Source organism: Morus notabilis, unplaced genomic scaffold (genome assembly GCF_000414095.1).
Source record: "Morus notabilis unplaced genomic scaffold, ASM41409v2 Scaffold1242, whole genome shotgun sequence".
NCBI lineage: Eukaryota > Viridiplantae > Streptophyta > Magnoliopsida > Rosales > Moraceae > Morus > Morus notabilis.
Window position 1 is genome coordinate 110992 of NW_010358947.1, and position 24288 is coordinate 135279.

A 24288-nucleotide genomic window follows, 5' to 3' on the forward strand; every position below is an offset into this window, starting at 1 on the left:
CGATTGCTTTTTTTTTTTTTTTTTTTTTTAAATTCTACTATAGGGTATTAAAATTATTTTATCGATACAATTTTCTATTTTCTACCCCCTACTTTTGCCACAGCTCTTATCTTGTGTTTTCAACTCTGTAAAGCCCTCTTAAACGAAGTGAATATAGTAGAAAAAGACGACTTATCATGGTCATGGTCTTTCACCTAGCATCTAGAGGCCGATTTTCATTGTTCTCAAGTGATGTTATCTGTGGAGTGTGGATTGGATTGATGTCACTTTAGACTTTTTTATTGTTAGTTAATGAAAGTATAAGTGAGGATTTTTTTTGTTCCACTCGCAATTTTAATAAATTGTTAAATGATCACTGAACAATATGTGAGGACACAGCTGATTTCCAATAAAAGGAAAACGCAGATCCTCCTAGAGTACATGGGATGGCCCCAAGCTAAGTTAGGCGTAGAATTTTTTACTTTGATTTGCCATCATTTCAGTGACAGTATCAATGATGGAGGAGTATAGGGTACATACTACAAGTGGGATTCGCACTAGGCCTCCTTCATTTTACCGATTTGAGTTTTTAATTTTAATTTTATTATAGTTAAAGATTCTTAAAAATATCCAAATTTAACTTTTTTACTATAGTTAAAAATTCTCACATAAAATCACATTTAAATTTAAATTAAAAATTTAAATTAACAAATTAAATAAAATTTTAAGACCTATTTAATTCACTAATTCAAATTTTTAATGCACTCACTTGGCCATCACTGCATCACATATTCATATAAAGCACTGAAAAAGGCTTGTAACGAATTTAATTAAACCACGATAGTCAAAAGTCAAAGCAAGAAGATGATTCTACCACAACGAGTGACCAAACACATGGGTTTACTAAACTCATTGGAGAAGATATTAATATTACAAGTTTTCACAAACATTAAAAAAAAATTATTATTATTCACGCTCTTAAACTTTAAAATTATTCTCAATTTACCATCTAAACTTTAAAAACTCTTTTTTTTTATTTCATGAACTTTAAATTATTCACAATTAACCTTTTTTTGTTGTAATTTTTCTTAAAAAATAATAAAAAAAGATAGTAATGCAATCACATGATATTTTTATTTGAATTTTTACTAAAAAAATATATATTAGAATCACGTGGTAATACTTAACTTCTTTTTTTCCTGTCTAATTTTAACAGAAATTGTAATATAAAAGATTAAGTGAAAACATTACAAAATTAAAAAAGTAAAATGAAAATTTTTAAAATTTAAGAGGTAAATTGAGAATGACCTTCAAATTTATGAGTGATAATAATAATAATAAAAAATTAGTATGCCGACTTTTACTTATTACGTAATTGTCGATTGGTTACTTCCTCAGATATTTTAAAGGATCTCTTGAAGTGAAATGTTTCTTAAGTAGCGTGTTATTAGTATGCTGACTTTTACTCATTGTTCATGATTCCTTGCTTTTCTCCATTACTATCCCCGTCGGACCCAAAAAATAAAATAAAATTATGTTTTGTACATATTGTGTGTGTGTGTGTGTTTTTTTTTTTAAATGAAAAATATATCGGCTATTTGTAATAGAGAAATAAAGAAAGGAATAAATTATCAATCATCAATCAAAAATCTCAAGGGGCATTTGGTATGCAGTAATCTTAAGGATGAGAATGAGAATCTGTAATATTATCATATTTGGTATAAGAATTATAATTTTTAGATTCTCAGGAAAGTGATTACAATGGGATTCACTTTCCCTCATTTTAAGGTAATTACCAAACATGGTGTTATTCAAATTCTTAAGAATCTCAAAATCATGATAATCTTATTATTATTATTATTATTATGGGTTTTTTTCCATGCGAACAACTAAACACAGTAATGTAATATTCCTGAAAATTTGAAAAAGATTCATGTATGAAACCAAACACAGTAATGTATTATTTCAATGAATCATATTACTCTCTATCACTTTTCTGAGAATATGATTCTTACTGATTCTCACGTACCAAACGTCCCCTAAAGGACTTCCAAATTGATATTTACTACTTTTAGGCTAGTAACCCCAATCACTCGCCACATGTGAAAAAAAAAAAAAAAAAAAAAACTTAAATAGTTCTCTACTACTCCGCAATTAGCTTACGTGCAAATGATTCCTCCTCTTCTTGTTCATATCATCCCCACATTACTAAAGCCTTAAATAAACAATAAAAAAGTCTTATCGATTAATCCAAAGAATTAAATTTGTTCGGTTGTTAAAAGACCACTATATAATTAATCGGGAAATCTCTACTACCAATTTGGTCTTAAAAACCAAAACAACAAAGGTCTTAAAAACCAAAACAACAAACATCTGTCCCCCCCCCCCCCTAAAAAGTCTCTTAACTTTGAAAAAGTTTATATAAATGAGAGCCCAATTAAATAAATACTAACTGCTTAACAACTCTAATCACTAGCATTATCAATATCATTATTTACGTAACAATGGCAGAAAAGCTGCATTACTCTCCCCTAACGTTCCCAACCATCGACGAATGCAAATCCATCGGCCGCGAAAAGGACACCGTCGTGGCCGACATGGACGGCACGTTGCTCACCGGACGAAGTTCGTTTCCTTACTTTGCTCTTGTCGCGTTCGAAGTCGGAGGAGTTCTCCGGCTCCTCCTCCTGCTCTTGGCTTCTCCGGTCGTCGGAATCCTCTATTACCTCATCTCCGAATCCGCCGGAATCCGCGTCCTCATCTTCGCCACCTTCGCCGGCATGCGAGCCTCCGACATCGAATTGGTCGCCCGCGCCGTCCTCCCGAAGTTCTACTCCGGCGACTTGCATCCCGACACGTGGCGGGTCTTCTCCTCGTGCGGGAAACGCTGCGTTTTGACGGCGAACCCCAAGATCATGGTGGAATCATTTCTGAAAGACTATTTAGGCGCCGACATGGTTCTCGGAACGGAGATACACGTTTACAGAGGCAGAGCCACTGGTTTGGTTAAAACTCCCGGAGTTCTGGTCGGGAAAAACAAGGCTCACGCGCTCCGCAAAGCGTTTTCCCATGCGCCGCCTCCAGATATTGGAATTGGCGACCGGAGAACCGATTTTCCGTTCATGTCATTGTGCAAAGAGAGCTACGTCGTTACCCCAAATCCCGAACTCCAGCCCGTAAGCCACGAGAAGCTTCCGAAACCTGTAGTTTTCCACGACGGCCGTTTGGTTCAAAAACCAACGCCATTTATGGCTCTACTCATTATTCTCTGGATTCCGATCGGGTTTTTGTTAGCTTGCTTGCGAATCGCCGCTGGTTCTTTACTCCCGATGCCGATCGTGTACTACGTCTTTTGGGCCTTAGGCGTCCGGGTCCATATAAAAGGAAGCCCACCTCCCCAGGCCCAGAAATCCACGGGCCGGAGTGGAGTCCTCTTCATCTGCTCCCACCGGACCCTCCTCGACCCAGTCTTCCTCTCGGCGGCTCTAGGCCGTCCAATCCCCGCCGTCACGTACTCCCTCTCGCGGCTCTCCGAAATCATATCTCCGATAACGACTGTTCGGCTGAGCCGCGACCGAGACACCGACGCCGCCATGATAAAGAAGCTTCTAGAAGAAGGGGACCTGGTTATATGCCCGGAGGGGACCACGTGTCGCGAGCCGTTCCTGCTGAGATTCTCGGCGCTGTTCGCGGAGCTGACGGACGAGCTCGTCCCCGTGGCGATGGCGAGCAGGATGGGGATATTCCACGGGACAACAGTGAGGGGGTGGAAGGGGATGGACCCGTTCTACTTCTTCATGAACCCTAGCCCGGCGTACGAGGTGATATTCTTGGAGAAGTTGCCGTACGAGATGACGTGTGGGGCCGGGAAGAAGGCGCAGTACGAGGTTGCGAATTACGTGCAGAGGCTGATAGCCGCGAGCTTGTCGTACGAGTGCACCGGCTTCACCAGGAAGGACAAGTACCGGGCGCTCGCGGGGAACGACGGCGTTGTGGACAAACCTAAGCCTGCGGCTATTAAAAGAGTTATGAAAGTCGTTGGTTGCTAATGATTACTATAAAACTTATGGTGGTTGTTAGCAACTTGTGACTTTAATTTTCATACTGATATAGAATGAGGCATTTATCAAAAATAAAAGTTTAATAATATGCTTTGAGATATGGATTATGAATAAGGATACTGTACAATAATATAAAACATGTGATAAATAATATAACAAATGAGGAAGAAAAGTCACTTAGAGGTGAAAGTTTGAGGTGTCCGACTTGACTTGGATCTAAAAGAAAGGATCAACTAAGTATGACTTTAAAGCCCGAGGGGCCTAGGGCTAGGCCGCCGGTCTGAAATTTCAAAAGGTATGTTCATTTTTTTTAAAGTGTTTGAACCAAGCCGGGTTGATTTGACTAAACTTTTGAACTCTAAACCTCAGCTCAACTTGGTTTGGAGGTCGGCCCAGACCTAGCCTAAGGCAATAGTCAAAAGATCAAGTTAGTTTGTTTGATTCGGCTCAAACTTGCAGTTTCTGTCAAGACCATTTCGTTTGAGTTTAAAAAGTGAACATTTCATTCAAGTTGACAACTTAACTTTTCGTTTAATAGGCTTCTACCTCAATTCTACTTATTTTTATCAATTAATTTAGTTGAAAAATGAAAATGATTTGCTTTTAAGGTAGGATTAGCTTGTTGGAAACTTTTTTTGTTGATTCATCAACTCTAACAATGAAAACGTCCCTCGCACCTTAAAAAATTGCATTACATGCGAAGCCACCTCAACATCTGCTAAGTGGTATTGTTGATAAGGGATTTGGGGTGTTATTTTCGTTATTGCTTTTTATTGATTTTACTCGGATTCTTCTCTTATTGTGAATGTGCACTAAAACCAATGCGAACAAATATTACGACGATATGATCCTTTAATTTTTTTATGTATTTTATTTTAGATTAATTACATAAATTTCTCTTAAACTATGACTCATGTGACATTTTACTCACCCAATTTTAAAACGTAACATCAGGTCCCTTTAAACAATAAAATTCTAACAAAAATTAACATTTAATTAGTTATTTTAGGGATATTTTAGTAATTTTAGGGTTTAAAATTTAATGTAAATTTAAAATTAATTTAAATTTAGACTTTTAAATACGAAATATCCATCCTTAATTGAATTTAAATTAAAAAATTTATGAATTTTTTTGTATAGAATTAAAAGTTTATGAAGTTGTTTCGAATTTTTTTGTTTAGTTAATATAGCAAATGAAAGAAAAAACCATTTTTTTAAAAAAAGGAATCATGTTTGTGAGGTGGGGCACTTATTATGGTCATTAAGAGTGAATAAGATTTATTTTGTTTTTTACTATATCTTATATAAATTAGATTAAAAAATTAGGGTGCGTAGCTAAAATAGTAATTGTGTTTTAAATTATTAACAACGACTGTTATTTATATGAAACGTGTTAAAAATTGTTAAATTTGTTAACGCATGATGTATTTTTATTAAAGTTTCATTGTTTAAAAAGAGTAAATGTCACGTTTTAAAGATTAGCGAACGAAATATTATAAAACGATAAAATGCATAGAGAGTTTTTGTAATTAATTCTTTTCATTTTTGATTAAGTATTTGTTGACGGTGTTTGACCATGGTGTAACAGTATTTTTAAAAAATATATTTTTTTGGATTGATTTTTAAAATATATTTTTGAAAATTTTAATCTCTAACTTATATTTAGTAAAAGTTTTCAAAATTCATGGATTTTGACGACTTAAAAATTTTAATATAAACCAATTTTATCAAATTCAAAACTTAAATCATCACAACGTTAATAATTCTTGCACCAATAACACAAAAATGACCTGAAATTTAAACTTGAAAACACAGAAAATATAAAGCAATGTGTGGAACAACAACAGAAACGATAAGACGAGAGAACCTTCCAGAACTTCACAAACCAAAAACCCAAGGCCGAAGGGTCGTGGGCGCCCATTGATTTAGGTCGAAAAACAAAAACTACTGAGGCTATGAAGTAAACCCATAATTAAAAAGTCGTTTGACAAAATAAATAAATAAAGTCGTCTCTTACGCAGTAGCGTGGAAAAGGCTCTGATTTAATTTTCTCCATAAATACGTCTAAAAAAAAAAAAAAAAAAAAAGTAAGCCCAGCATTATTTTTTTCTTTTTTTCTTTTTTCTATTTGAAGACCCCTTCTCTCGAGCTCTGGAACATGCCCAAATCACACCAAATCCAACAATTCGATTCGGTTATTCGGTCCCATTGTGCTTAGATTCCGTGGGCATACCAAGCACCGAAATTTGTTCATGGATTCTCGATATTTTCTTGCACTTTCTCTCTGTTTTCTCTGCTTCTTCCCCGATCTCTCATTCTCCTCCGTTCGAGTCCCAAAATGGCTCTCAGAAAAGAAAACGTCAGACTATTCCCTTCTCTTCATCTTCTTTTGATTTTTTTTTTCTGTTATTTTTTTTGAATAATTTGTTTGAGTTTTTCTGTATTCGCAGTGAGGAATCTGTGCTTAGATTGAAGACCGGCGCTTCTTCTGTAACCTTCGATCCAACTCGGGTCACTCAGCTCTCATGGCATCCCAGGTTTGTTTGTTTATTTTCTTGTTCTTTTATTTTTTTTATTTCTTAATGTCGGTTTCTTAAATTTTTTTTATTAATTTTAATATAATAATTAAAACTCCGCAGGGCTTTTCTTTACAAGGGATTTCTATCTGAGGAGGAGTGTGACCACCTAATCACTCTGGTAAATATACATTTTTTTTTCGTTTGTCATGAAAAGAATAATGTTATGTGTGATTCAAGATTAGATTTTTGGTTTATGCATGGAATTGATATGGAATATGGATTTGGGTTTATAGGCTAAGGATAAGCTAGAAAAGTCAATGGTGGCCGATAACGACTCTGGTAAGAGTATTATGAGCGAAGTACGTACCAGCTCTGGAATGTTCCTCCAGAAGGCTCAGGTAACAAAACCCAAAGCCTCTTTTTTTTTTTTTTTGGGGGGGGGAAGGAATTCGGTGGTGGGTGTGAAAACGCATGTTATCGGTAGGACACTGTTTTTAACCGTTAGATATAGTAACTTGTTGAAAATTGTTTGTTCATGTCATTGATTCTTCTAAACGTGTGATCTTCGAGAGCTTTATGTGTGTTAAAAAAAAAAGGTGTGCTCAAAGAAAAGTACAGAGAAAGAGTACTTTCTTTTTGAGAGAGATAGGTAAGGGTGTAAGAGGTTTTGGGCAGCGAGAGAAAGTGAGAATAAGTGTAATACTGAAATTGTTAGTGAATTTTTCTCCCTCTTCCGTGACATAGGAAATTTCCCGAACCACTTAAATCTGTCTTTTTTATTTTTCTATTATTTTTGTTTCAATTTATTTTCTGCTACCACTCAGGGGTTTGTTTTCCTAACACTTCTTATATATATTACCCAAATTCATTTGTAATATACCAACTATTGACTTGAATGAGTGTGAAAAAGCATGTTATTGGTAGGACACTGTTTTTAACCGTTAGATATAGTAACTTGTTGAAAATTGTTTGTTCATGTCATTGATTCTTCTAAACGTGTGATCTTCGAGAACTTATTTGTGTTTTTGATTAATTTTAAAGGATCAAATAGTTACTGACATTGAGGCCAGAATTGCTGCATGGACTTTTCTTCCAGAAGGTAGGTATTGGTTGTTATGATCTCTTGAGATGTTAAAAGTGATTTCTTTTTAGTCTAAATTGAATATGGTTTTTCTTTATCAGAAAATGGTGAGTCCATGCAGATACTGCACTATGAGCATGGTGAGAAGTATGAACCCCATTTTGATTATTTCCATGACAAGGCGAATCAAGAGTTGGGTGGCCACCGGGTTGCCACGGTATTGATGTATTTGTCAAACGTTGAGAAGGGCGGGGAAACGATCTTTCCCAATGCAGAGGTGACGCCTGATGATGAGCTTCTTGCAGTACTGAAATTCATGTTGTTTATTTCTAATTCCTTCTCATCCTATATCAATACGTTTTTGTTGTTCTTTTGTGTGTCTGCAGCAAAAAATGTCTCAACCAAAAGGTGCTAATTGGTCAGATTGTGCTAAAAGTGGCTATGCAGGTAAGAGTTTGCGATGTGTTCAAATCCGCTGTTATCTTGTTATATATTTGTTAGCTAACCCAGAGAACTGTCTTCAACTTCATGTATCTTTGCACACTACGCATGAACAGAGTGGTGAATTTTGTATGCAAGTGTTACTAGCCTTTAAAAATTTGAAAATTCAAGCACTCACTATTCTTTTAATCCTTCTAACCGCTTGGTCTTTTCCTCTCGCAAGTTAGATAATGCTGCATGCCATCGTCAGTTTCATGAGATTGAATGAATTTTCTTGGGCGTCTCATCCCCTTGCGTTGTTTTTCACTTTACCTTACTATTGTGATTCCCAGCTGCTGCTTTTAGCATGGATCTGAGACATATCATGGTCTACGACCTAGCACATTCTTTTCCGTTAAAATTGCTCAATTTCTGTTTAAACAGGCAGCATGGCTAATAACCATTTGTTATTTTAATTTGACAATTACCTTTTGGGCGCGTTTGGAACTCGTTCTAAAATGATTTTGTTTTTTGTATGAAAATAGAAATGAAAACGTTTTCAATCTCAGACATAAATCATTTTTGAAAATGCGTATGATAGTTTTATCAAGAGATTGGTTTAAGTATAAAAAAACCATTAATGTCTCTCTCTCTCTGCTCGAGAGAGAAGAAAACGAAAATAAGAAATGAAAAATGACTTTTAGTCGTTTTTCATCTCTTATTTTACACTAAATTAAAAAATTATTTTTATTTTCGTTTTTTAACTTTAATTGTGCCCAACGCCGTTTTGAAATCGTTTTCATCTTTTTTTTCTCGAAAAATGTGAAAAATAAAAATAAAAACAATTCCAAACACGGCATTTATTTTGTATGTATCCAGTATGCTCTGTTCACATCAATGCCCTCTCATGTTTTTGTTGGGAGTATCTGAAAATTTCCGTTTCATCTTCTTGTAGTGAAACCATACAAGGGAGATGCCTTGCTGTTCTTCAGCCTTCATCTCGATGCTACTACCGACACAAATAGCTTGCATGGGAGCTGCCCTGTGATTGAGGGTGAGAAGTGGTCTGCCACCAAGTGGATTCATGTTAGGTCCTTTGACAAGCCAGTGAAGCGATCAAGCAGTGATGAATGCACGGATGACAATGATAACTGCCCTTTATGGGCTAAGGCCGGTGAATGTGCAAAGAACCCTGTTTATATGGTGGGTTCTGAGGGTTTCCCTGGTAATTGTCGGAAGAGTTGCAACTCGTGTTCATCCTAAGCGGGCATTACTTGGACTTTCTCCAGTTACAAACAAACTTCTTTCCCCTTAGGTTGGCTCCAAAGAGAGTAAGGTTTAAATCCCAAATAGTTGTATATACGATTGAACTGTTGGATATTGGAGCCGTTCAGATTGAACCCTTAAACTACATCCATATTTTTCTACTGTTAAGCTTCACATATGGTGGAGCTGTCACTTTTCTCTTTTTAGGGTTCCATTCATAAAGAACCAATTTTATAAAAACTAAAGAAACAAAAATGGGATCTCTTGTAATGCCCATGGAAAATTGGCATTCATATATGTACCTTGGAAATTGCAACAAAGTCTTCATAATCAAGGGTGCAAATCAACTTTTTCTAGAACTAGAGCTTGCGGAGGGAAGCTATTCTTCTACAAGCTACATCCAAACTCTCAACTAAAAATAGACGATCAATTTCTATACACGCAAAATTAGGCTTTTAATGTCTTGATGCTTTGCACTTTCGATAAAAACTAAAGAAACTAGACGCAATCATCTAGCACTTGAAACGGTCGAACATCCTCGGTGTTCAAATCGGCAATTAGGACTTTTACCTGCAACATCAGAATTCAACATTTTAATTCAGTCGTAATAATGTGCAACAAAAGAAATATGCAAACTTGGTGGCTAAGGCTCGTGAAATCGATCGATTACCATGAGACGGTTGCGGACAGCAAAGTAGTCGGAATGATAGTGGATTAGGTGACTATTTATATGGTGACAGTTTTGACTATCAACCTGCAGACTTCTATGAAAGTCGCACTGCTATCTTGCCCAGCAAGTTCTCTGATTTTCTCTTCTTAGCCCATTTGGGACCATAAATTGCCAAGTGGGTACGGCCGAATCGTCGATCAGTTATCTGCAATTCCACATTACAAGTTAAGCACCTATAAACCAACAAAACATTCATGGTATTCAGCATGATTATTTTGCACCATAAAATCCACATCTCTAGTTACTTTAGATTAAATAGCATGTAACTCAACTCCCCTTCCCATCTTGTATAAAACCTTCGAGTTTAATATCCACAACGCATTCCAAAGATTTAAGTCATTAGTTAATAGATACTAATTTTCAGTGTTATTGTGGAAGGAAAACTGCTGGTTGTTCCAATTACCTTAATCAGGCAGCCGCAGGAATCCAACATATCTGTTCTTAGTGGGTACTCCACTACCTTCAGATCACAAAAAAGATTTAGACGTTAGAACGAAAGACTAGTTTAAATATATGCATTCAACAAATTAGCAGAGAATAAGAAACCACGCTTACAATAAAGGTATTATCACCAACTAAGGCAGAATTTGAAATCTGGCGCATCAGTATCTCATAGTCAACTTGTGTGTATGGAGGGGTAACACTAATGTAATCAAATGGTTCACCTTCACCTGCACATAATCATACCTTTAATCTGTAGATGTTGTGAAATGTAACGGAAGTGATATTAATTGACCGATCTGAATATCTGAACAATTGTTTCTTCTTCTTATCAAGCATAAGAAAGCACGCCTCTTATTCCAAATTTATCGAAAAAATAATACTAATCTACCATCTACAGAAAACTTGATAGTTATGACTCACTAGAACTCAAATCAGAAATCCAGTAGAAATATCATTTGACAGGATGATTCTTTACATGCAAAGAAGGGTGGTAGGAACAGAAAGTTGACAAAAAGAGGCATGAATGTACCAAGAAATTGCTTTGAACGTTCTAAAAAGTTTTCAACACGAACACTGTGTATAACTGAAGCATCAAGAAACCCTGTCCATTCCAAGTTTGGACGCAGTACATTTGAGACAACCCACGGATCCATCTCTACAAAATGCACCTGAAAATTTTGCATGTCAACAAGCCATAGCAAACAAATCAAAGTACAGATTATGCAAAGGACAAACCATATAAAAGTGAAGAACATAAATTGAAAACTTTATCGAATGTACCTGAGAACATCCACGGCTAATAGCTTCAATCCCCACAGATCCAGTACCACTGTACAAGTCTAACCAGCGGCCGGGCCTTAAAGATGTAGGATTACCACCAGCAGCCTAAAAATAGGTTAACATAGATTATTGACAAGTAAATAGACCTTGGTTTTTTTAATAAGAATAATAATTTGGCAAGCAAATAGAATAATCAGAATGTGAACAAAACCAATAGATTAAGAGCCCCTTTTTTTCACTGAAAATTTTGAACAAACGCACAGCCTTTACCTGTAATATATCAAAAGCAGCACCTTTGACAACCTCCATCATTGGACGTACATCCATGCCCTTTGGAGACAGCAACTTCTTTCTCCGAGCCTTTCCTCCAAGCACCTACATTTGGCTTCGTTTGACATTTTCATTCACAATGAAAAATCTATAATTCTAAAGATTTTACTCTAAATATACATAATCAGAAAAATGAAAACCTGAAGAAGTTTATGAGTAGTTCGAGGCGGCTTTGGATCCTCTTCTGCTCCGTCTTGCTTGCCATTTCCCGTATTTTTCAGTTGCTTTCTCCTTCCGGTCTGAAATTCCGCAATTAAAATCCCCAAAACTCCATTAATTAACTAATTTTTAAGCTTAAACAACAAGAAAATCAAGAGACAGAGAGATTAAGAATGACCTTCGGAGAAGGTTCATCGGATAAGAGTTCGTTGGGGTTGAAACCGTATCGCTCTCGTAATACTCTCTTCGCCTCTTCGCTCACCGCTCCATTACCTGATTTTTCTGCAAATTAACCACAGAAATGAATTATTTTCGCCATGAAAAATCGAAATTTGAAACCAAGTAATTGAGTTCAAGAATGTACTGTAAGAGAAGACAATAATGGTCGATGGCTTTGGTCTTCTGCTTGGTCTGGCGCGGACATTGAAGATAGGAACACTAGAAGAAGATAATCCCTGGTTTTTACAATTATTGATTTTCAGCGAGTAAAGAGATGGAAACGAAGAAACCGCCATTGCCAAAGCTCAAACATAGCTCATCCTTCACTCCATTTAGCTGCGGATAATCTTGACAAATACGATGGGTCAAGATTTTTATTTTTTATTTTATTGTTGATTCATAATTTTTTTAATTAAATAATTATATTAATAAAAAGATATTTATAAAGCGCAAGAATAAAAGTCTTATATAATTTTCTATTTCTTTTAGGGAAGGAGAGGGGCCTTATAGCTCTTAGCTGGACTACAATTGAAGCCCAATAATATGGTCCGAGGCCCATTTAGCAAGTGAAGATTTTAAAAAATAAAAAATAAATAATCATTGATAATGATGAAGAAGATGGGGATAATGATGAAGAAGATGGGTATAATGATGAGCAAGAAATTACAAAAACACGTGCTACCAACAGCTAAGGACACGTGCTGAGAACTGACACTCAAACATTGAACGACATCGTGAACGGAAGTCTGTCCTCAGACACGGTGTTAGGTTCTCAAGCATCTCAACCCACGCGCCTCTTTACAGGAGCTATGATCAAACGCGCTCTTATGACCGTCCGTTCTAACAATTAATAGCGCGTGGGCCCATACCAAGTGCCAAACGGTTGATTACGGATCCCGTGTTACAAATTAATCAAGATTAACTGCGCTGTGTTTTTGACTTTTCCAAAAACGCACTTTGCCGAGTTTCGAAGCCGAGAGTATCATCGGAATCGAATAATTATATTCTCCTCTCAATTTTTAGATAAAAATTACCGATTTCTTTTTTCTTTTCTTTTGGTGGGTAAATTATCAGTTTTTATTTATTTATTGTTTAATGATTATGGAAGTGTGATAAAGACGAAGCAGCTCTAGTGGACTGAGAGAGAGTTTTTTAAAATAGAATGTTGAGGAAGAGAAGGAGAAGAAGGAGAAGAAAAAGAGAATTTTAGAGAGAGAAAGAGAGGGAGTTAAATAGAATTTTGAGGACGAGAAGGAGAATAAGAAGAAGAAAAACATAATTTTAGAGAGAGAGAGAGAGAGAGACGATGGGAGCTTGCGTTTCGAGACCCAAAGAGTGCGTGGAAAGGAGATTGGATTTGTCGAAGAAGAAGAAGTACCGCAGAAGAAGAACTCTTCAGAGGCGCGTTTCGTCCCTGAATCGATCTTACCCTAATCCTGCACTTCAAGGTTCGTTTATTCACTAATCCTTTTTTCTTTTGTGGATCCGATTTCTTTTTTAAGAAGTAAATTAGCTCTGTGAAGAAGATGAGTTTGTCTTCATTAATTTAGGATTCTTTTTTTTTTTTTTTTTGCTGGAAACATTAATTTAGGAACTTTTGAATGAATGTTATTGGCTTGTATGCATTAATTTCCGGAGATCCATTTTTCATTTTTTAACCAAAGTCACCAAAGTCAGGAACTTGAGCCTTACATCTTCTTTTGGTACTTGAACTTTAGAAAAGGGGAAAATAAATTCACGTTGTTTTTTATTCGTGTTCTTGCTTGTATTCAGGAACAGCTAGAGCAAGTACGGACGTGCCATGGGTGGATTGTACTTCTTTTGTTGAATCCGAATTGGACGATGATTTCTACAGCGTTCGCGAGGGTATGCTGTTTTTAGGCGACATAAAAGAAATGATTTTTAGCTTTTTTTTTTGAAAATTTATTTATAAAGTTGCTGAGTCTTTAACCATTTGCAGATTTTTCCTCCGTTAATGGCAACGAAAGCGCATCCAGATTGAGTGTTTCATCGCCAAGAGGCTTTTATCGTAATAAGGAGCTTGGTGAAAGTACTCAGACTCAAGCTGTCGTTTCCTCTGACCAACAGGAGAATCACAAACCAAGGGAAACGTTAAACAAGAACAATGGGAGAATTGAGTCTGGTTCGATTAATATGGATGAAGCATCTACTATTTGTGCGGAAGAAAGTGTCGTGGGAGAAGACGGGACTACGCAGCCGTTGGATCATTGCGGACTTCTTCCGAATAATTGCTTGCCTTTTCTTGCTTCCACAGCCTCCACAATTGACAAGAGAAGACCAATAAGCCCAGGTCCTCCAAGTTTTAAGTGGAAATTGCCCTCAAAACTTTCCTTTAAATGGAGGGAAGGGCAACACTCTGATATGGCATTAAGTGAGTATTGCATTTAATCCTTCTTTAGTTTAAATGGGATTTCATTGTCTGTTTTAAATCTTAAGTCAGCGTAATTGAACTTCAATGAAGTTTATTTATTACGTGGAACGGTGACATCAGTAATAATGCTTTTCTTATTTTCATCTCCAATTAGGTATATTTTGCTTTACCTTTACATAGGCATTTTTCCAAACAGAGAAACTTTAATGGGCATGTTTGACATTGCTTTCTAAAAGATGCTGGACTTTCTGGGTCTAAAATTTCTCGTGGGAGTGTTTGGATAACTTTTCAAAAGAGGTTTCAGTCAATTGAAAAATCTCTTTTAACGAGTCTATGTATGATTTTATAAAGCTCTTCGAAGAAAATGTCACTAAGAGCATAAGCATAAGCATAAGCTATACCAAACGAGCTTAATGTGGTTTGAGGATAAAAATTATAGCAAGAACCCGAGGAGATAGTAACTAGAGGAGAAACACTGCTAGAAGAATGAAACTATTGTTCTATCATTCATAATCCTAGGCATGTACACCGGTCTCTTTATATAGATAAGCCAAGGAGCAACAAATAAAAGGAAACAAATCAAAAAAAGAGGAAACTGCCTAATCACCTATCCCAAAACTTTAGGGAAATCATTCAAAGTCAACTAATGACTTTTCCCCTCAATTATTCCATACTCAGCTACACTCCCCCTCAAGCTGGGTAGTACACATTGTACATACCTAGCTTGTCTATCAATTTTTCAAACAAGGGTTTAGCCAATCCTTTGGTCAGAATATCAGCCACTTGTCCAGTAGTAGGAACATATGTCATGCAAATAGTTCATTCTATCTTTTATTTGATGAAATGCCGGTCGACTTCCACATGCTTGGTCTTATCATGATGAACAGGATTATGTGAGATATTTATGACTGCCTTATTGTCACAGTAGACACGTAGAGGTAACTCCAACCTTCAGCAACTACTTGTTTCTTGGAATGGAGATAGCTAGAAACAAAAGTGGCATTTTAGTTTCACAGAGAAAATATGTACTAGATCTCTTGAAAGAAACCGGGATGTTGGGTTGTGTTAGATCTGATGTTACGCCTGGTGTTCCATATGATATTGGAACACTATTGGGAACACGGTTTAATTAATTAAGATCTGGGTTAATTATGTACAGTTGCTCGAGCAGAATAAAGTGCAGAAATCAAAAGAACACACAATAAGATATTGCAGTTCGGTGCGCACACTTATATCTGCGGGGCTACGGCCAGACAGTAAATAATTCACTATGTTCCAGAAATTACAGACACCGGACAGACTTATTCACTGAAGAACTCTCTCCTAGACAATGATGCCGCTGTGACGAATCTCCACAGTGATTATTTAGCGTGCACCGCACGTCTTCTATTCACCTAGCGAACTCCCTTCGACCGGCAGAGCTTCCTCCCGAAAGCAACAAATCTCTCTCCCGAAGGACGATCTCAATAGCGCACTAGGCTCACAAAAACTCACAGACTCTTTTATGAAAATATTCTATTAAACTCGTACTCCCATATGCTCTGAAACAAAGCCTTTAAATAAAGTGAAGAGAATCTCATCTAAATCCACTCTCGATAAGATTTCTATTATCTCCATGATTCTCTCTCCTAGATAGATTCTAAAATGTCTTCACGTTATCTTTTCAATCTTCAATTTGAATTATGCAGCAAACTATCAAGTTCGAATTAATTATCCTTTTAAACTTTGAATTCAGATTTAACATTCTCATCCACCAACACCTTTATAGCACATAATCCAATCTATCTTACCTCACCCGTAGCCTTCTTCTCCAAGCTCCTTTCACTTCCAACATTAACAATATATGTTTATCACATGTAAACCTCCCATGCTTCACGTAATACATCAAGCTTGATTTGATTTTAAATATTCTTTTGTAAACGTTATCCGCAAGCTCCAATTTTGAACAACTCCAAACAATAATCGGATTTAGCCAAGAATTCAAATCTAAAAACAACTTGATCTATATATAAGCTTTATCTCCCATTTAAATTCAAATAACCAATGCCTTATCTTCCTTTGACCAGGGTTTTATCCTTATCTCTTCAAATCTCAACCAATATCTTATCTTCCTTTGATCAAGTTTTTATTCTTATCTCTTCAAATCTCAACTCAACAAAATCTGCAACTTTAACTTCAAATCTAATTCTGAATCTTCTTCTGTAATACGAAATCTTCTTAAACCTGTTTTTTGAATTTTTATAAGATTGCCAATAAATTGCCAACTAATAAAAATACCTAACAGGTTGCAAACCAGTAGAGACTCCTATAGGTACCAAATAAAAAAAGGGAGGTTGTAAGGGATAATAGTCCTGTAGACAAGGGCCGCTTTCAATGTCTAGTTGGGAGACTTATCTACTTGTCTCATATTAGACCTAATATAGCCTTTGCTATGAGTAAAGTTAGTCAATAAATGCATTCTCCTACTGAAGAACATTTAGAAGCTGTCTATAGGATTTTGAAGTATTTAAAAGGAACACCAGGACGAGGTTTATTCTTCAAGAAGAGAGAAGATAGAAACATAAAGGTCTATACTGACGTAGATTGGGCTGGCGATGTTGAGGACAGAAGGTCTACCTCGGGCTATTGCACTCTTGTGTGGGGTAATCTTGTAACTTGGAGGATTTAGGCATTCCTATTGCTCTAAGAAAGGGTACCAGATCCTGTACCAAACGCCCTATAACCAATTATATAGGGTATGATCATTTGTCAGGACCAATGAAAGCCTTGGTGTCTAATATGGCAAGTGTGGAAATACCGAGAGATATCCAGGAGGCAATGGAAAAAGCGGAATGGAGACAAGCTGTCTTGGAAGAAATGGGAGCTCTAAAGAAGAATGGCACGTGGGACATTGTGAAAAAACAAGATTCCAGTTGGGTGCAAGTGGGTATTCACAGTTAAGTATAAGGCATATGGTTCAATTGAAAGATATAAAGCTCGGTTGGTGGCTAAGGGCTACACACAGACGTATGGAATAGATTATCGGGGAAGAAGATTGGTAGTGCTGAGGAGCTGGATGGCCTATACTACTTTAAGGATGATTCTTGCGTTAATGGGAAAGCTCAGATGGTTACAAGCAATTCTATCTCTAGAACTTAAAAAGTTATGTTATTGCATTATAGATTAGGACATCCTAGTTTTCCTTATTTGAAGTTTTTGTTTCCATCTTTGTTCAAGAATAATGAAAAATTTCAATGTGAAGTTTGTCAATTAGCAAAGCACACTCATGTTCATCGCTTTCCTTTACCATACTGTGCATCAAAACCATTCATTTTTATTCATAGTGATATTTAGGGACCTTCTCGTATTTCAAGTCTCACCAACAACAAAAAATGGTTCATAACCTTCACCGATGACCACACACGTGTCTGTTGGGTTTATCTCCTAAAAGAAAAATCCGAAGCCGGGAATGTTTTCAAAGAATTTCATGCAATGATTAAAACACAATTTGATGAGAATATTAAATTCTTGAGAATTGATAATGGAACCGAATTTTTCAATGCTCATATGTTGATATACCACAACAAAATGGAGTAGCCGAGAGAAAAAATCGTCATCTTTTAGAAGTTGCCCGGTCATTACTGTTTACAGCAAATCTTTCTAAGCGTTTTTGGGGTGACGCAGTTCTAACTGCAACATACTTGGTAAATAGGGTACCCTCTCGAGTTCTCAAATTTCAAACCCCGATAGAATGCCTATACAGATCTTACCCAGAGGCTCGTGTTCCATATTCTCTAGAGTTAAAAGTGTTTAGTTGTGTTGCCTTTATTCATAACCTTGATCCTAACCGAGGGAAATTAGACCTTAGAGCTCATAAATGTTTCTTTTGGGGTATTCTACAACTAAAAAGGGCTATAGGTGCTACTCCATAGAAAAGAGGAAGTACTTTGTGTCTAGGGATGTCACCTTCTTTGAAGATCAACCTGCGTTTACTAAAAATTTCCTTTAGGGGGAGAAAAAATGGGAAGATAATTTTTGGGAGAAGTCAAAATATCCTGTAGTTCCAAACTTCGAATCTTGGGAATTTTTTTGGGATTTTGCTCCTCCTCTAGAAATTACAAAGCGTGAACCTAGGGATTCTAGTCTTAATGAAACATCCCCTGAAGTAGAGAATCATGGTAAAAAGTTTGAAAATATTCCTGGCTTAAATCAGACAGATCCACCTGTTATAGAGCCTGAAAATTTCCCGACCACTACCATAGAAAATTCCACTAAAATTCCGGATAATGTTCAATCAAATCTACCCGTACTCGAACCACCTGGCTATGATTAACTACACACCATCACAGAATAGGTAGATAATCCTTCACAACCTGACAATTCTACACAAGTTCAAAACCTTAGAGCACCAAAGTCTATAACGCAAGAACACAAAAAAATTAAGGAGGGTGGTCTGCAACCATTTGATCTAACCTATTCACGCAGGAAGAACCAAAAAGTTTGAGAAAGCCAGAAGGTTACTCACCACCAAGAATCTAACCCAGAGTCTGGTCTTGAAAGACATACGGCAGAAAAATTACTTCATAGTCTAAGTCTTTGGTTATCTTACTTATGGACAAAAGATTAAAACTTAGATTCGGCACATGGAGAACCCCTTTTAACGTGACACTAGGTCCAGTTCTTATAGTCCCAGTACTGGCCACCACAGAGGAGGTCCCATCGGCAATCTGCACTTTGCGGTTTCCAGCGCTGGGAATATATGTAGTGTAAAGTTTACCACAATCAGTCATGTGGTCTGTTGCTCCTGAGTCAATAATCCATGGTTCTTCTTTTTCTGCCAAGCCACAAAAAACAGTTAATGCTTTACCTCTCTGAGCCAAGAGAGATGATGAGTGGGAAGATGATTGTGTCATCATCTGCCTTAATTGTTCCAGCTGTTCCTTAGAGAAAACCGGTGCTGCAGTGGCTGGAGTGATTAATTCTTCATCAGTTTTGTCGGCTGCTGCTTGAAATCCCTTTCCTTCACGTCCACGATTCTGAGGTGTCCAGTTGGTCGGTTTGCCATGTAGTTTCCAGCAAGTCTCCTTGGTATGATAAGGTTTCTTGCAATATTCGCACCACTTCTTGTTATTTTTTCCTTCCCCTGGATTCTCCTGTCCACGTTCACAAACAACAAGTGCAGAGTTCTTGTCAACTCATGATAATACTTTGTAACATCACTTTCCCCTTGTTTCAGATTTCTCACATTGTTTCTCAATTCGAACATCTGTGAGGCATTCTCTAAATCGGAATAGGCCAAGTTTACAACATTCCAGATTTTTTTTGCCGTGGGAAATAGTATGTAGGTATCTAGAATGTTGTCTTCCATCGAGTGAATCAACCACGCCATCACCATGGAGTTTTGAGCTTCTCAATTCGCATAAGAAGGGTCTTCAATTTTGGGCTGCGGAATTGAACCATCCAAATAGCCCAATCTTCCTCTTCCCTGTAAAACCATCAATATTGAACGAGACCACTTAAGAAAATTCTTTCCATTTAATTTGTGGGTGGTAATTTGTAGAGAGATATGGTTAGAAATTTCGGGGTTCATGGAAGTGGGTTGAGAAATAGCAGTGGGAGCAATTGTGGAGGTAGTCCGAGAGGTGTTGGAACTTTCCTCAGGGACATTGCCTCCGCTTGCTCCAGTCAAAGCCCTCTTATATGCTGCCATCTACAACTCGGAGTTCAAGAACGTCCAGATTTAATCTGGCTCTGATACCATATAGCAAGAACCTGGGGAGATAGTAACTAGAGGAGAAACACTGCTAGAAGAATGAAACTATTGTTCAATCATTCATAATCCTAGGCATGTATACTGGCCTCTTTATATAGATAAGCCAGGGAACAACAAATAAAAGGAAACAAGATAAATAAGGAAACAAATCAAAAAAAGAGGGAAACTGCCTAATCACCTATCCCAAAACTTTAGGGAAATCATTCAAAGTCAACTAATGACTTTTCCCCTCAATTATTCCATACTCGCTACAAAAATGTCCAGCAATTTGATGATCTTCGTGTTTTCTCTGTGCTTAGTTTCACCCAACGTGCTTCGGCAAAGGCCAAAAGCAGGTTCTACGGTTCCTCATTGCCCGATAGACAAGAGAATGCGGGATTGTTGGTCGCCAATTGAGCCAAGCACGTTTAAAGTCAGAGGGAAAAACTATTTTAGGTGAGATTATCTATCTGATGACATTTTGTATCCTTATTAAATATTTAATTTGCTATAATCACACGGTCATGTGGACAGATGAAAGAATCTGTTGTCATTGCCTGATTTTGTTGTTGCACCAACTCTACTTTGGCTACAGGGATAAAAAGAAAGACTTTGCTCCAAACTGCGCAGCGTTTTATCCTTTCGGCGTTGATGTTTTCTTATGCCCAAGGAAAATTGATCATATTGCTCGCTTCGTGGAACTTCCTTCTCAGCATATATCTGGCGATGTCCCTTCTATTCTTGTTGTAAATGTTCAGGTTCATATTGCTGGATGAACAATGCTGCAAAACTATCTTTACAGTGGTTGTGTTTTATCTGTTCCCTGGAACCAGATTTCTTTAGTTCTCTAGACTTTTTTTAATGCTTAAAGATGTCATTCTAAACTGCAGGTGCCATTATATTCTTCCTCTATATTTCAAGGAGAAAATGATGGAGAAGGAATGAGTTTGGTTATGTACTTTAATGTTTCTGAAGGTTATTCCAAAGATCTTCCACCTAATTTACGAGATAATATCAACGTAAGATGAAACCATGGTTGTCTATTCCTATTTTTGCTGTATTCTTTTTCTTATGGTATCTTTACAACCTGTTTTTGTGTTTAAGATATCGGTATATGTCAGTTTGCTGAGGGTATTACATGCTTTCTTCCTTGACAGAGATTAATCAATGATGAAGTGGAAAGAGTTAGAGGTTTTCCTGTTGATACCATTGCACCCTTTAGAGAAAGATTGAAAATCCTGGGCCGAGCGGCAAATTTGGAGGACCTTCATTTAAGTACAGCTGAGAAGAAGCTAATGAATGCTTACAACGAAAAACCCATTCTTTCGCGCCCTCAACACGAGTTTTACTTGGTAAGAAGGATTTTTTTTTTTTTTTTTTTTTTTTTTTTTTTTTTTTTTTCAAACACTTGATAGTTCAATCTAACTCAAACACTAAAGAAATAGAGAGAGAAATGAGATGGTATAATCTCACTCGGACGCTTTTTCATTTTCCTGCAGGGAGAAAACTACTTCGAGATCGATCTGGATATACACCGGTTCAGCTACATTTCGAGAAAAGGGTTCGAGGCATTCCATGACAGATTGAAGCTATCCATATTGGACTTCGGTCTAACGATTCAGGTAATGTATACGACTACTTTTCAATTCAGGCACCGAAGCATTGCGTGACATCCTTGAGATCCACATCTGATAATGTTTGTGCTTTTGAAATAGGGGAACAAGGCAGAGGATCTACCTGAGCATATGTTGTGCTGTGTACGCCTGAACGAGATAGACTATACTAACCATCATCAACTGGGATTTTGAGTCGTTGAGCCATAGTAATCCAGTAATTGCTTGTTCCTGGGAGGTTCTTCAATCTATGAAGAACTGTTTATATCACCTTCAAAATTTTTTGAAACTTTTTTTTCCCCCATAAAGAGAAAAAACAAGATGCCTTGTTAAGCCTATATGGTGCCTCGGTTGTATGTTGGCAGCCATTTTTTTATGCCCGTACAATTTTATCGTATTTTTAAATTCATTTGTACATAATATCCGAATGTACAGTTATGACAACCAAATTAAGTGAAATAAGAAACAAGAAGGTTTCTGTTTGTCATCAGAATTCAGCAAAATGATGCTCGTGATTTCTCCATAAGTGATGCAGCCAACGAGAAAAGAAATAGTTCAAACCATTAAAATGGTTTGTGATCATTTCTTGTAATGTGATCTTCGTTTGGGTTGAAAGAGAAGTGTGCTTTATAGAGTCGGGAATTTTTATGCACGTCTCTCTTGTGACTTACAAGTTCAGAACTCGAGTTGCAAGTTATTGAAGAGTGACTTATGCGAGAGAATATATTATAGCATAAAAGTTAAATTTAAATTTTTTTTTTTTAGAGAAAATATTGAAGCGAAAAATTTGAGTTGTAATTCTTCCTCTTGCAAAAAGTCATTAAAAAATATTGAGGTTTTGACAATTCCTGTGCCGCATTGGACTGTTATGGTTTTACTTGGTCTCCTCTCTATTGCTTTATGTCTGGCGCATTGTGCTTTAACGGACTAAATAACCAACACTGAAGAAAGAGAATAGGCTTGGCTCGAGCTTATTTATTGGAAAATGAGACCTTGGACCAAGTCTCACCAAAGTAAATGCGTAATGTACATTGCCAGAGGCATAGCTCCTTCCTAAAAAAGAAGGCCGGGACCAGCAAGGAGGAAAAAAACTTCACGTCTTAATCTTATATCTATCCCATTTTCTTTTCTCATATGAAAATCGTATTTTTATCTGAACTACGACATTAGAAGTTTAACATAATACTAAAAAGAAAAATGTTGCACAATCCGATAACCCCATTCAATTGCATAAAGTGGCTTTATTGAATGATATCCTTACTAGGAATGACATGTTAATCCAGGTAATCCTTGGCTTTTGAAAGATGGCTGAGTTCAAAGATAGTTATGACGCAATTATAATAACCAAAGAGGCCAAGTACAAACCAATGAAAAAGTCCCATAACGCAATACAATTCTCATGAATTTTTTTGGGAAAGTAATTTCACATGGTCGGAATGATATAATCATCAAACTTATGGGCGTTGGATTTGAATTAGGAGTCATTGAAAACGGTTGAGAATATGCAAAAGAGAGCATGAACTAGATAGCTCAAAGCCAAATATATCTAAATCAGAATTACGCACCTCTGAACTTTGGTTTTTCTGAGGCACTCAAATGCTACTAATAATGTAAATTCATCAATTTGAAATTCACGCATTCGGATTTCTCGCAATAAAAAAGCTAAAGAGATAGGAGAAAATGGAACTTTACAAATGGAGAATATGATGGGAAAGATTTAAATCAAGCTGTAGGAGACCCCATGCATCGCCGAAAGAGAAGGGAGAGAAAACATCTCTGGACCTTTTGATCATCATTAGAATGTGACGAGGAGCTGATCGATCGAGAACTAACCATCTTCGATTCGTTGAAATTGCGTTCTTGGTTTCTCTGAAGATTTGTGAGAGGTTCCTCTTCTCTTTTGTTTCGGAGGAACGTAGAATGAGAGGTCTTAGACTCTAACGCCTGAAATTGAAGGCGATCGTTCCAAGTGCGACCCGACGAGCCCTGTCTTCTAAAAGAAACGGACGATCTTTGCAATGTAGTCATCAATATTAATCAATGAATTATTCTTCTCTGTTTCTTCTTGTTTTGTGTTCTTTTTTTAAGGTTTTCTCTCACTTCTTTTTTAACTCTTGATTCTAACTAACAGAACGGCTTTTTTGGTTTTTGAAGTTGCATTGTTCTTTCTGAGCCTGTGGTGGGTCTTTGCCACACAGTTTGTTAAAGGAAAAAAGACTTTTTGGTTTTGAATTGATTATTTAGTTAACATATAAATCTGATAATAAGTGGAGGAGATTCATTGATTGAATGAAACTGTAGAGGCAGGTTTCATTGTGACTGAAGCTTTTGATTTATTAATTTCATCTTCAAAGCATAAAGAAAATAAAAATAAAAGGTTTTTTTGTTCCTAGCCGTTAGATTTGGATATCAGGATTCCTATCATTAGAAGCTAGAATATAGGATCAGTTTGTTGGTAATAATATATATGTCATCATAGTTTTACGGTTCTTCTCTCATCCTTTGCTTCTATAAGGATAACCATTTGTTTGGATCCACCATATATATATATATATATATATATT

General features: G+C 36.7%; 4 protein-coding genes across 4 annotated transcripts; 3 read left to right on the plus strand and 1 right to left on the minus strand.

Annotated features, from left to right (window-relative positions):
* Positions 1–2483: 2483 nt before the first annotated feature.
* Positions 2484–4093, plus strand: LOC21393776 (glycerol-3-phosphate 2-O-acyltransferase 6). The gene has a single exon (XM_010093619.2). It carries the CDS (start codon positions 2484–2486, stop codon positions 4026–4028), a length of 1545 nt encoding a protein of 514 aa, XP_010091921.1. The 3' UTR covers positions 4029–4093.
* Positions 4094–5986: 1893 nt separating this feature from the next.
* Positions 5987–9609, plus strand: LOC21393777 (probable prolyl 4-hydroxylase 7). The gene is made up of 8 exons (XM_024162731.1): positions 5987–6399; positions 6491–6577; positions 6680–6737; positions 6853–6957; positions 7601–7658; positions 7742–7917; positions 8027–8087; positions 9016–9609. The coding sequence occupies exons 1-8, from the start codon at positions 6293–6295 to the stop codon at positions 9321–9323; spliced, it is 960 nt and encodes a 319-aa protein (XP_024018499.1). The 5' UTR covers positions 5987–6292; the 3' UTR covers positions 9324–9609.
* LOC21393778 (putative rRNA methyltransferase YlbH) lies at positions 9527–12379 on the minus strand. The gene is made up of 10 exons (XM_024162730.1): positions 12134–12379; positions 11948–12051; positions 11751–11849; positions 11551–11655; positions 11281–11385; positions 11030–11168; positions 10612–10727; positions 10460–10516; positions 9997–10201; positions 9527–9896 (listed from the first exon to the last, which is right to left on the minus strand). Exons 1-9 carry the CDS (start codon positions 12282–12284, stop codon positions 10091–10093), a joined length of 987 nt encoding a protein of 328 aa, XP_024018498.1. The 5' UTR covers positions 12285–12379; the 3' UTR covers positions 9527–9896; positions 9997–10090.
* A 583-nt stretch (positions 12380–12962) lies between these two features.
* LOC21393779 lies at positions 12963–22467 on the plus strand. Its single transcript, XM_010093622.2, has 9 exons — positions 12963–13436; positions 13762–13854; positions 13949–14380; positions 20432–20567; positions 20707–20869; positions 21002–21130; positions 21269–21463; positions 21611–21733; positions 21827–22467. The coding sequence occupies exons 1-9, from the start codon at positions 13295–13297 to the stop codon at positions 21917–21919; spliced, it is 1506 nt and encodes a 501-aa protein (XP_010091924.1). The 5' UTR covers positions 12963–13294; the 3' UTR covers positions 21920–22467.
* The last annotated feature ends 1821 nt before the right edge of the window (positions 22468–24288 follow it).